At 48.9% G+C, this 13,931-nt stretch overlaps 1 protein-coding gene across 2 annotated transcripts in view; it reads right to left on the reverse strand.

Moving 5' to 3' along the window:
- Window positions 1-2,382: 2,382 nt before the first annotated feature.
- Window positions 2,383-13,931, reverse strand: part of FBLN7 (fibulin 7) — a 48,487-nt gene continuing 36,938 nt past the window's right edge. For both annotated transcript variants that reach the window (XM_072767145.1, XM_072767144.1), the window contains exons 4-8: window positions 13,442-13,567; window positions 10,564-10,698; window positions 9,429-9,566; window positions 8,316-8,454; window positions 2,383-6,827 (exon numbers count right to left, since the gene is read on the reverse strand). In XM_072767145.1, coding sequence (XP_072623246.1) covers window positions 6,455-6,827; window positions 8,316-8,454; window positions 9,429-9,566; window positions 10,564-10,698; window positions 13,442-13,567 — 911 coding nt within the window. In that variant the 3' untranslated portion in view covers window positions 2,383-6,454. The remainder of the gene's footprint in view (window positions 6,828-8,315; window positions 8,455-9,428; window positions 9,567-10,563; window positions 10,699-13,441; window positions 13,568-13,931) is intronic.

Below are 13,931 nucleotides of genomic sequence, written 5' to 3' on the forward strand. Positions count from 1 at the left end.
TCATATGGTCTTCCCTCTGTGTGTATCTCTTTCCTTATTTCTTTTTATAAAGACACCAGTCATACTGGATCAGTGACCACCCTCATCACCTCATTTTAACTGAATCATCTCTTTAAAGACCCTGTCTCAAAATACAGTCCCATTTGGAAGTACTAGGGTTTAGGATTTCAACATAGTATTTTGGGGTGTGGGCAACAGAATTTAGCCCACATCAACGAGAGAAGGTGGCCTGAACAAAACAGGCTTCTTTCAGAAGGTAGAAAAGGAAAATGGATCTTGAATGGGCAACCAACAGGGTCTGTGCTATGGGGAGAGACAGAAAAAAAGCCAGGTAACAAAAGCAATTATTTCAGATAGTGAAAAATGCTTTTAAATAAGAAAAAGCAGCAGAGGAAAGCAATCCAGAGGGACTACAGAGGGTGAGCAGCATTAGCAAGGGCAGCTGGAACGGCCCCTCAAGAGGAAGGGATGTCTGAGCTACACCCAGTGAGGGCTAAGCGAGGAGCACTGCAGGGAGGAAGCAGCAAAGCCAAAAGGCCCTGAGGCAGGAATGAGCTTGGCAGAGTCAAAGGGCAGAAAGGAGGCAGTGCATTTGGGAACTTCATGAGCAGTGGTCCCAGAGGTCAGCAGGGGCCAGACCATTCAGGACTCTCCGGATTTGGGGTTACATTCTAGGATCTAGCTGCCTTTGGGGAGATACCACAATTATAATTGAACATGGAATGTGTTGAATTCCTACATGGCCAGGTAATCTCAGCGATACATCTGTAACCTAAAATCAGCACTGGAGTGAGAAAGGGTTGTCCGCCCCCCCCCCCCCGCCCCCTTCCCCCTCCCCACACACACAGAGGGCAGTGTTCTTATCTCCAGCATCCAAGCTGCAACCCAGTCCGCCACCCTCTACTGTCCTGGCCAAAGGCGGGAATGAAGGAACCTGTAACATCTATCAACCCGTGGGAGGACTTGGCGAGGGGTGAGAAACAAACTTCCTCTGATGGCATTTGGTGGCTTGAGTAGGGAGGACAGATACATCCAAGAAGCAGAGAAACAGTCCCAGTCTTCAAGTTTCCCAGCCCAGGTCAGACATGTGAGTGAGTCAGTGACCCTCAGGTAACTGCAGCCCCGGCCCTGGGGTCCTCCTAGCTGAGGGAGGTGCCAACAGTGTGGAGGTAAATACAAACTCTGCTCTGTCTGAATTCCTGACCCACAGAATCCAAGAGTATAATACTATAATGGGATATGCTATACAGCAGTAATGACCAAAATACAAAATTAGGCTCCCCTTGCAAGTCCCCATGGTCTTGCTTCCTCTTTCCATGTCAACATCATTGTTCTCTCTCTGTGTATATGGCTTTCCTTCGTGCCCATAAGCCAATGTGGTCATTCTAGGCCTTGCTTTACATCACTCCTTCATTCAAACACTAGAGATTTTGGGTCATATTTCTAAACACTGAGAGGTCAGATCTCCCTGTCACCACACACGATTACAGTGTTTGCAACATCTAGGCTTCCTAGATGATGTCTCCGTGGATTAGTGCGTGCATTTACTATACGCTGACACCCTCTTGTGCTGCTTTCATTTTCATAGCACTCATCCCTCTTTGAAATTATGTACTTTTCTTGATCTCATGTGTATTATCATCTCACTTGCTGAAACATAAGCTCCATGAGGTCAGGATCTCTGTCAATCTTGTCAACTGCTGTATCCTAGGCAACTAAAATAGTGCCTGCAACAGAGTAGACATTCAGGAATATTTATGGACCTTATAAATACCTGTAGATTTTCATATGTACAAGGTAAAAGTCATGACAGTCCACCTTCCCATCCCTGCAGTGTGGGTGTGGAAAAAGCTGAGGCAGTGGCTGGTGGCAGGTAACCCATTCAAGTCTGCTTCTTCACGTCTGTCCTTGGGGCACATGCTCAGATTTCCAGTAAACCCATCAAGTTTACTATGTCTCTGCAGTGATATTTGTTCTAGGCTCATTTCCCGCTTTTTTTTGGGGGGGGGTGGCTACTGTTGGGGGTGCTATGTCTTAAAAGTCTGACTTTTAAAAGTTATCCAAAAACTTAGCTAACTTTCCATCTGTCATGAGTCTGCGATCCAGTTGGCTGGTCTCTTATCTTTCTGGTGACTGTTGACTGCTAGAAGTCTTGGACAGGCAGGTGGGGTAGTTGTGGAATAGCCCTACATTCAGTCTTCTATGTACTTCCAAAGGAGGGTCTGGTATGTGTGCAGTAATGAGAATTAGGGACACCACTGGGGCCTTCTTTGATTCAGGAATAGGAACTCCCATACACTGTTGCAGACAGGAAGTGTAATTCTTATAGAGGAAAAATTGACCTCAGGTAAAAAGGCAAAAATACAAGAAGACAAATGCATATTGCTGCAATACGTTTAATAGCAAAGGATTGGAAACAACCCAAATGTCAATCAAGGGTGACTGGTTGAATAAACAATGGTATGTATGACCTCATAATGGAGCATTTAATAGGAGAACATTCTATCTTGTTCTATGGAATGATATTCAGTATATTGTTATGGGGAAAAGAAAGCAAGACCAAGGAAAGTGTGAAATACTGTGCTATCATTTATCATTTGTCTATATATATATATTTTTTTTTAATGGAAGAATAAATCGAAAAAATATTATCTAAGGCAGAAGGAAGGGGAGGGGACTGGGTCACAATACAGATTTCTCTGAAAGTAGCTCATTTTGTGGATTTGACTTTGGAGCCATGTAAATAGTTTACATAATTATAAAAAAATTAAAATAAAAAAGCAATCTAAAATTTTAAGCAAAATAAAGTAACCATACCTGATTTAAGTTTGAAACATAACCACTATTCTAAGTTATTTTAAAATAGTAATTTGATGGGACATCCCTAATGGCAAAACCCTAAGGACAAAAAGAATTGCAAAAGAAAATTTTAACTGGTTTTAGTAACTATTTTTATGGTAGTTTGGGCATTGTTATTCTGAGGATTTAAAACAATATGCAGTTATTTTGGTGATTTTGAGAAAGAGGTTTTCAGAATGAGTAAAAGAAGAGCAGATGTAAAATCAGTAAGGTTACATTAAAAACCCTATACTCCTGAACTGAATTGGAAGTATCATTATAAACTCATAGTACATATTTCCTAGATCTGTCCACTAACACCAAGAAACAGTGACCAAACCACTACAGTGAGCACTCCTCACACCTAGACTTTGGTCTCTAATTATTATTGCCTACTAAGAGGAACCAGAGGCCCCTGGGAACCACTGGATGACTTCAGAGCGAGGGCATAAAATACAAAGATGAACCTGAAACATTTTGCCATACAAGATAACTACAAAACCATCAAAGACCACTAGGGTCATATCAAAAGGAATCAGCCAACTTAACACAGTTCCCAAGAGCCAAAAATAAGATAATTTCAGTAACAGTAAAGATTACAACTGCAATGGATTGAAACACACATGAAATATGTTTAAACCATAAGTTCATAATATACTCAAAGCAGAAAACAACTCTCACTGGAGAGCTTGGAAAGATGCCAGAAAATCACCATGGAAACTAAGGAAGGGGAAAAAAATCAAGAATTTATGCTGCCTTCCTATACAAACCAAACTTCAGACTAACCAAACAAAGAATTGATAAAAGAAGTTTCTCTTTATAAAGTATGCCAGCTAACCAGAAACAACAGCACAAGAATACTGTGCTGTGCATTAAATGGGAAGAATACTGTTTGCAACCCCTGAAGAAGTAGCGGGTCTATGCAGTAATCATGAATGGCTGCTACCATCAGAAAATTGAGGCAACTAGAGATTGTATGGCTCCCACCAGAAGTACCTGTCACCCCCAATAAAGTAGTCTTGCACAAATAAACACAACTGGACTCTGACTAAATCTCTCAATACAACTATATATATATATAAGAAACAGGACAGAGGAACCTGTTAAAAGACACTACAGAGATGCACTCGGGAAGACCCACACTGAGAAATTCTACAGGTCACACGATCCAATACCATCTTCTATCAAGTCTCCATGTTATTCCAGTATGTGCTAAAGGGTGAGAGCCATTGCTACATTTAAAGGAGACTTGAGATGCATGTCCACAAATTACAGAGCATGGACCTAACTCAAACAAACAAAAACTCATGAGCCTCTCAGAAATTTGACAAATGTCTGAATATTTGAAGGTATTAAGGAATTACTGATTTTTAAGCGTGATTGGTATTGAGGTTATGCTTTTTCAGAAGTCCCTGTGGTTTAGAGATAGATATATGCTGAAATATTTACCAATGAAATGATATGATGTCCAGGATCTGCTTCAAAAACATCGTGGTAGGGGAAAGTTGGCTGTATGTTAATTGTTGAATTAACAATTGTTAATTGTTGAAGCTGGTGGTTTCCACATGGTGTTCATCATACTATTCTACTTCTGTACGTGTTTGCAACTATGCATGGTAACAGTTTTACAATGCCAAAGATAGGAAGCTGTCTTACCTAGAGAGAGGTACAACTCCTAGCTTCTCTGGTAACTCCTCACTACTCTGGCCTAGTGCATACTACAGCTAGGAAAGGACAAGGGAGAAGTTGGTTTTCCAGAGGAAAGTGAGTAGTGGAAAGAGTGCAGAAACAAGGTATTGCCCAGGGAGGAAAAGCCCAGGCATCATCCACAAAATGGGGTCCCAAGCCATCAGGCATTCATATGTTGGTACAGTGGGGACAGGGCTGGGGTTGGGAATCCATAATTGGGAAGCAGCTTTGATGACAGCAGTCATGGTGATGTAAACCACTGTTTTAGACTGGGCCTACATGGCATCCAAGTCATCATCATACATCAGTCTAGGCAGGGCACGTGCTCTGTAGCTCCCAAATCACTCCTCATCTGCTGGGAGGTGAGAGGCTTGTCCCTCAAAACCAGTCCTGCTCTCGGAGGGAGGAATGCACTTCTGTGACACTGTACTTTCAGGATCATGGCCATGCCCTTGGACTGCCCTCCTTGGCATTCTGCACAGGGGACTGGATGGCATGCAAGGATCTAACCCCAGTCATAGCACCATTTGAAAACACAAGGCTGTGGCTAATATTGTGACTACAGTCTTGTAACAGTCCACAAAAGCAGATTTGCAGGCCCTCGTTCTGTTAGAGAGACTGCAGCCGGGCCCACGAGAGAAGAAACATGTCAAAAGCAACTCTTGACCGGGTCTCACTCTTTGACACAATAAGACAAGGTTAGGTTTTTCCTAGAAACCATCTTGGTATATGGCTTAATCACTAACTGGGCAACACACTTCCTCTGGCCCCATCTCACCAAGGCAAATACAATGAATTTTTAATTAAAATATCTGATGAAATCTCGCCTAGATTAACATGTATTTGGCTCCTCCCAGTTCAGCTGGCTTTTTGGTTTTAACTTGAATGGTCTCCTCCACCCCACCCTATGTCCAAGCCCATGCTTGTTTTCTTCAGTCACCTGGAGGGCACTGCCCCTTGGCTCCTACACCTGAAGTAGGAGGCCCTGGAATCAATGTAAATTCAAGCATTTTTGTAAGCTCGCCACACCCAGATGTTGCCTTCTCCCATTTGGCCAAGCCAAGTTTCTGTTGGTGGTGTAATCTCAAGGTTACCTCCATGTTTTCTTTCTTCTGCATTTATCCCAGTGGCTCCAGCCTAGATAGAAAGAGAGCCAGGTATCCCCTCCTAGAAGGAACTGGGCTAACTCCCATTCAGGGACAGGCCAGGTGGGCACAGAGGAGCGACTGACTTTATTTATTCAGTTGTAATACCAGGTTATGTTCTGAAATATGATTTCTCAAAAGGGAATTCATTCAGGCAGCACTTATGCTTTAATGTCGGTTCCTTGGTCTAGAAGAATCTATGTGCGGGTTCTAGGCCTTGCCATGGCTTTCTGTGAAAAGGCTGGCAGGCATGTCACAGAGGGAATGCAGATGAGAACAGCATGCCAGGCTGTGGCAGGAGACCCACTCCCTATGCCCCACGTTGCAGGGGCCTGATCCGGCCCTCAGCAGGCTAGAGCAGCTTCATAACGAGGCTTGACTCTAGTGATACAGAGGACTGACAGTCATTTCAGACACACACCGTAAGCATTTCCCTCCCCAGCTGGTTCAAACACACACTGCCATTTACCTAGCATTTTGAAAAACTGCCCATTTCCCTGTAGAAAAGACTTGAGAAGGTTCGTGCATAATCTACAGGAAGAGCTTAAAGCAGAAAAAAACCAAAACAAACCGTGATGGCAGCAGTTTGGGTCCTGTAGCTGCCATGTGTGCCACTCCGTGGAAGAGTGTCAGCACTGCCCTAGGAACCTGGGGGCACAGACGGGTGGGCAGGGACAAGGCAGGGTGGGGAGAGAGAGCTGTCGCTGGCAGGGCCCTCAGCTGGATCTTTGAGGAAGAGAAATGAGCCCAGATCTCTGCACCGCCGTGACCCCCCAGCTGCCCTAGAAGTCATAAGGGGACACAAAGATGGTGACCTTGGACACATGGTTGGCTTGGAAGGTGCGGTCCAGGTATTCCGACATGTCGACATCCACCTCTAGCGTCTGAGGCCCCTCCAGGGTCTGGACGAGGATCAGCTCCCCCGTCTGCCGGTCCGAGCGCTGCATCACGAAGTGTCCCCGGCTGTTCCCACCCACGATCCCAAACCGCAGGCTGTTGGGTCCAGGTCGGCCGGGGGCAGAGGCTGTAGCCATGCGGAAGAGCGTGATGGGTGTCTTCAGGTTGGAGGGCAGAGAAAGGTAATGGAAGGAGATGGTCTTGGGCAAGTGCCGGCACGGTCTGCTGTCCATGGGGCAGGGGTTTCGCTCACACTGGCTGGAACAGAGAGGCCAAAAGTAGGGAGTCAGTCTTGGGGAGACTCAGGAGAGGTTGCTCTGCCCTGGCTTGTCTGCCCCATTGCCTTCTTGCAGAGGCCACTAGAGTGACCTCCTCCATCACCAGCCCCTCACCACAGGCACTCAAAGCTACTGGCCAGTGAGTGGGGCAGGCGGCAGGTGTGGCCAGGGAAGAAGTGCTCCCCCGACCCATTTGCATCTGTATGCATGTCCACGTATATTTATTTATATATGCTGTTACTGTAGTTTTTACAGACAGATACAGCCACGAAGATTAAGTAGTGATGCTGGTATTCAAACCAGGCACCCCTTCTATACATGCCAAGACCTCTCTCAGCAATGCTGGGACCCCAGCAGGTAGCCGGCAAAACTCTGGAATGTGGTGCTCTACAGGAGGTGAACTTTGCAAGCACCCAGTATTTATTCTTAAAGAGGAAACCTCGTCTTAACCATTTGGAATCAGGATCTTGTGGAAGTGCTTCTGATATTTTTCTACTTTATCCAACACACAGATATGATTTAGCATATTTAGTGACTCATATTATCACAGTTATGTAGGTCAAATATTGCACCTGGCTGATAATCGGGGTTGTCCCCATAGGCTATGACATACAGTCCCTTCACTGAGTGACTTCTGAGGAAGATCCTGCTGCCTCTGGTCTCAGTAAATAACTGCCACTGTTCAGTGCCACTGACCTTCTTGATGCTTCTATGCTGCCAGAAAGCAGCATAGATACTTCTTTCTAGCCCAGAAAGCAATTCAAGTATCTGAACTTGTGAAGTTAATTCATTCTAAAGACAATGCTAAGGCTCTTGTGATCTCTTTCAGAAGAAAATAGAGGTATTTTGTGATAGTTGTTGTTATTCTCCTGAAAGGCCTGTCTCCCACCTTTTGAAAAATAAAAATAAAAATAAAAAATAAAAAAAAAAACACAAACCATTAGGTGCTTAGATTACTGGAACTCAAACCTCCTAAACCAGTGGAAAAGTAGATCAATAGAACACAAAGTGCACAGGACATGCAGTGTGACTGGAAATGCCCAGTTATTAGCCAAGTGAACATGAGGAAGCAATCCTCTCCCAAATCTGTGTAATATCTACCTACCCTCCTGGTAACATCACCACAGCAGTCTTCTCTCCAGTGGCCACCCCCATGCCCAACAGTACTGCACCAAGGTGGCTATAATCCATCATCCTCCATGTCCATAGGGAACACTTGGAACATTACTCCTATGAGGGCAAACTGGGTTATTGCTGCACACAGCAGCATTGCATTAAATGCAACCACCAAAGGGAAATGGAAGTTCAGAGAAGCCAGACTTCCAGCTCCCTGCCTTCCATCTTTCCTTGGATATAACTGTATCTTCTCCTAAGAACCTCTGAATCTGGCCCAGCCAGGGGGGCCAACCATAGAGGCCTGGGTGAGGGACAAATGTGCCCAGTCGTGGGTGGCCCTAGCTATACTCACAATGGAGAAGTCTTCACGTAGCTCACATTGCCACTGCCCTCAGGGCATTCCGGGCTAACGCACTGGAAGCTTCCACCGGTGTTGATGCACATGGTCCCCCGGGGACACATGAGCTGTGGGCTCACACATTCATCAACATCTGAAATAAGGGAACCCAGTAAGGGTGAAGATCCCCTAAGGTCCCTTCCATCACACGACCACATGAAAAACCCAACAGGCACTGGAGTGTGGTGAGCTTTCCAAATACCCAATACTTATTTTTCAAACAGGAAACCCTGTCATCTTTAACTATTTGAAATCCAGACCTTGTGGAAGTGCTGCAGAACCGTGCAGGGGAGCCTCCTCCTCAGCCTAAATGCCCTAGAGTCTCCCCTCAATGGCTGTTATTAGGCCCCTTAAGAGTCAAATCTTGTGGAAAGGCTTTCTCCTCAGCCTCACCCCACCCCAAATGCAGATGTCTCCACTCTCCTTTGTAGGAGTTCTCTGCTGCTGCCTTCCCCTCAGCTGGAACCCAATCTGCACAAACCTACCTGGACCTTCTTGAGCATTTGTGGGATGAATGGATAGAGGGAGGGATGGATGGAGATGGATGGATAGAGGGATGGATGGAGAGATGGATGAATGGAAGGAGGAAGGGATGGAAGGATGGATGAAGGGATGAATGGATAGAAGGAGAGATGGATGGTTGGAGAGATGGAAGAGGGGATGGATGGAGGGAGGGAGGGAGGGATGAAGGAGAGATGGATGGAGGGTGGATGATTGGAGGATGGATGGAGGAATGGAAGAATGGATGGAGGAATGGAAGAATGGATGGAGGAAAGGATGGATGAATGGATGGAGAGAGGGAGGGATGGAAGGAGGGATGGATGGAGGTGTGGATGAATGGGGGATGGATGGAAGGGTCTTCTCCAGTCCCAGGTTACCCACTTCTAGGATCCTTGCAGCAGAACCCCACTAGGACATCACTGGGAAGCCCCTCTCCTCTCACATTCCACATGGACGAGCCCTTGCCTTCTCTGTTCCTTCTTTCCCAGTGTTGGAGCCACTGTCTGGGACCAGCCAGGCTCTCCCTCGAGCCCTGCAGCCACCTGCCTCTACAGCAGCATCACTCACCCTCACAACTCTTCCCATCAGCCAGCATCCGGTACCCGCTGGGGCAGGCACAGCGATAGGAACCTGGGGTGTTCACACAGGTGTGCATGCAGAGCCGGGGGCGTCCCTCCTGCCCGTAGAGCTCACATTCATTCACATCTGGAGACAGAAGTGCCCGGTATGACCAGAAGCCACGAGGTGGACATCCAGTAACCATGACCCAGGATGGCTGTGCCTCAATTCTTCGAGGCGATGGCCACTGTGGCTTAGTGGCTGGGCCCAGTGCCCTGTCCCCAGCAGAGCACCCAGAAGAATGGCAAGCCTACGCCTCTTTCTTCCCCAGCCAGGGGCCGAGAGGGCTGAAGGGAGGGGTGACAGGGACCTAGTAGTAGACCCCAGAGGGGTTGCTCCGTGTAAGGCTGAAGACTAACGGGGGACCCTGCAGAGGTTGGCCGATCAGGTGGGCAGCCCAGAGTCCCAGCCTGGGTCCCAGCCCCACTTGAAACTGGCCTCATCAACGAGGGTCTCGTTTCTGCTGCTGTAAAACGAGGCGGTTCGCACCCAACTGGCCAGTTCTCTGGGTTGGGCCCGTTTGGTGTGAGTTTTTCTCAGAGGCACTTTGGTATCAAGAGAGGTTGGCTGGAGTTGGCTGGAGTTGGCTGGAGTTGGCTGGGTCCACAAAGCGAAGTAGAGAGGGGGCCGGGGCGGAGTCCTCCTGCCGGGCACAGCGCAGGGGCCTTCCTGCCGCACCAGGACTCCAGCTCTCTGCGCCCACCCGCGGGATTGCGGCCGGGATGCGGCAGGGGGGCGCGAGGCCCTTCGACACGGGTGCGCGCCGTCTGGAGGGCCCCGCGGGCTCCTGACACGGGGCCCAGCCTGCGCTCCCCCGCGTTCTCCAGCCTGGACTTACCGCCTGTGGCGTAGAGCTGCGTCTCGGCGGCCCTTAGGTCGCCGCTTACCTAGACGGCGAGCTGGGCGGGGCTTTCGGAGACTCGCCCCCGCCCACCCCCGTGCTGGTGCCTCCCGGGCCGGGCCCCGCCCCCGCCCCGCCCCCTCCCAGGCCGGGCCCCGCCCCCGCCCCGCCCCCTCCCAGGCCGGGCCCCGCCCCCGGGCCCCGCCCCCGCCCCCGGGCCCCGCCCCCAGAGCTCCCGCCTACCCTGGCAGACGCCGTCGCCCGCGGCGCCGCTCAGCTGGAATCCCGCCTCGCAGCTGCAGTGCTGCGCCCTCTCCACCTGCGCGCAGCGCGGCGCGCGGCTGAACGAAGGGTCGCCGGGCACGCCGTCGGGGGCCGCTGCGGGGAGAGGACACCCTCAGTGCACCTGCCGGGCTGGGGCCGCAGGAGAACCGAGACGGGGGCGCGGCCCCCCTCAGAGCTTACTCTGGAGTAGGGAAAGGAAAGACCAGTGAGCGACCGGACACCCGCAGGCGCCCAGGGCCACCCCGAGGAGCGGGCGCACGGGAGGGCGGGAGAAGCACCTGGCAGGAGCCCGCAGCCCGGCCACGGCGCACAGAAGGACCCCAGTGCTCTGAAATCCACGCTTTCCCTTCCGAAGGCTGAACAAACGCCAAAATGCTAACAGTGATCCCCGGAGTTTAAAGCCATGGAATGTAAAACACAACTTTTCTTTGGAGGGGGTGGGGTAGGGTGTCTTTTTTTGTTGTCATTTTTATACTTTACTAAAATAGCTAAGCTTTTTGTTTTTAAACTAAGAACATCAATTTTCTTTTAAAAAGATTTTATTTTCCTAAAGATTTTGTTTATTTGAGAGAGCGCGCGCAAGCGAGCACGAACAGGGGAGGAGCAGAGGGAGAGGGAGAAGCAGACTCCCCACCGAGCAGGGCACCCCATGAGGCTCCAGGGGAGGACCCCAAGATCATGACCTGAGCTGAAGGCAGATATTTAGTGAACTGAGCCACCCAAGCATCCCTATTTATTTATTTGAGAGAGAGAGAGAAAGACTGAGCAGGAGGAGGGGCAGAGGGACAAGGAGACTCCTCACTGATCAGAGACACGGACTCCACTCCGGCTCCATCCTAGAACCCTGGGATCATGACCTGGGCCGGAGTCAGATGCTTAATCAACTGAGCCACCCAGGCACCCTAGGAACATCAATTTTCTAATCAGAAAAAAAAAATTAGTTTTTGAAAGTTTTCAAAGGATTTGGAGATCTCAAGGTTAGGGGAGATGGTAGAGGAATCAGTAGTGAAAGTAATGACACAGAAGAGGACACCAGAGGACATGTATTGTGTGACTCCACTGAGGCTAGGTTCTCAGAGTAGTCAAATTCATAGATTGGGAAAGCAGGAGGCCGGGAGAGGAGGAAATGGGGAATTATTGTTTCAAGGGCCAGGTGAAAAAGTGGAGGTGGATGGTTGCAGCAGAACAGGGTAAGTGCACTTAATGCCTCTGGCCAGTACACTTGAAATGGTTAAAGTGGTAAATTTTATGTATGTATATTCTATTATAATAGGGGGGAAGTGGTGAATGGATTTAGAAAAGTATTTGGAGAGAGGCTCCCCTCAGAGCTGGGCAGACATGAGCAGAGCCAATGGGAAGGAAGGATCCAGCTGGGAGACCGGGTGAGCAAGAACCCCGGCCTTTGCTGAGCTGTTCAAGGAGACCATGAGGACATAAGCTGGCTTCAGATGCACCTGCTCACTCCCTCTTCCCCTTCCCTGGGGAGATTCTTGTCATGGGGATATTTTATATATAAAGTCCCCCCCCCAGACCTGAGGAGCAACTGCCTAAGGTCCTGACAGCAGAAACCCTGACATGTAGGGCTTAGAACATTCAGAACCCAGTACCAGCTCACCTGGGTTGAAAGAAGGCCCATTTCTTTTTCCTTCCTGTTTGTAAGTAGGACGAGAGGCAGTGGGGCTGTCAAGAAGGCCCTGCCTCTGGTCTCTGTTTCCAGAGAGAGCAGCCACAGGGATAGGGGCAGGCTGGCAGGGAGCCTCTGGGCTCCTGGGGAGGGCAGCTTCTTTCTGAGAAAGCTCCCAGCAAGGCTGACTCAGCTGAATGGAACCAAGACAATTAAGCAGCAAATCTCTGGGGGCAGAATTTAAAACTGGCCTTGCACTGGGTCTGATGCAAGAATATCAAGTACTGACAAAGCTCCTATTTTCTGGACACTGCTGTTAACTACCAATTCCTCCTCCCCACACCAAGATTCCACATAGAAATCCAGACAACAAGACAGGACTTTGCCAGAGTTTTCTGGCAAGGAAAGAGGACATCTTTAGGATTTGATTTTTTTTATATATAGGAAATGTTGGTTACAGCACAGTGTAAGACCCTTCATAGATTCCTTATTGGATTGTCTTGCCATCTGCAAAAACAGCCACTTCATAGCCTCTAGACCTGGCTAGGGATGTGTTGGGACTCAAGATGTGGATAATAAGCTCACCACCAGGGGGGCCTGGGGCTCAGTCAGTTTAGCGTCTGCCTTCCACTCAGTCCCTGATCTCGGGGTCCTGGGATGGAGCTCCACATTGGACTCCCTGCTCAGTGGGGAACCTGTTTCTCCCTCAGCCTGCTTATGCTTTCTCTCTCTCTCTCAAATAAATAGTAAAAATAAAATCTGTAAAGAAAAAAAAAGCTCACCATCAGTCAAATATCTAGTTGCACAGCTCTGAGGGTTAGTTTCACTAACTACTGACTTTACAGGGTGTGAGGGAAGCATTTGAAATGAAGAGCCATTCTGTCAAACTGCAGAGAAAATGTGTAACAAGTGAAGGTGGAACAACAAAACCTCTTGGGCCAAATTCCCAGTTTGGGGTGCTTTCATATTGGGGGGGGGGCAATCCCCCTACCTGCATTTTCTTCCATAAAAAGGACCAAAACTCTGCTTACACAAAAGAGCTAACTCCTATCCCAGATAACCATGTCAGGGAACCAGAGGAATTAAGAGTCGAAGAGCCCTCTCCCCAGGTGGGCAACCAAGGTGGGACACATCTGCATCTGGTGACCCACAACCAGGCTGCCCTCCCTCTGCAGCAGAACATCCTCCCACAGCCCCACAGCAGCCACATACCTGTCTGGGCCTGGTGCTGACAACGGCTCCCAGTCCTCCCTGGAGGACAGATGCATTTGTACTCATTGACTCCTTCTACACATGTTCCACCATTCTGACAAGGCTCGCTGGAGCATTCGCTGATGCCTAGGAAAGGAATAATTTTCAAATACATGTAGGTGGGTTCTAATTCTAAAAGGAACCCAAACCAGAGATGGGTTGGTTACCTGTCTTCACATGACAGGATGACTTCAGCTTTTGCTCGCCCACTCTGCCCTCGCTGCTGCCCCGAGCAGCAAGAGCTGGGAGAGGGGCTGCTGGGCCTGAGCTGCAGCCCACCCACCATTCGGCAAGCCATGTACCCTTTGGCACACACTCTGCTCACCTGGAGCTCTGCCTGCAGGAGCTGGCCTGTCACCCAGCTATGCTCCATCAGACGCACTCTCTAATTTACAGGGTAGACTGCCACGTGTGCACCCCAGTCTGGGGTGCTTTCACATTAGGGGGCAAT

The sequence above is a fragment of the Vulpes vulpes genome, chromosome 8 (assembly GCF_048418805.1).
Source record: "Vulpes vulpes isolate BD-2025 chromosome 8, VulVul3, whole genome shotgun sequence".
NCBI lineage: Eukaryota > Metazoa > Chordata > Mammalia > Carnivora > Canidae > Vulpes > Vulpes vulpes.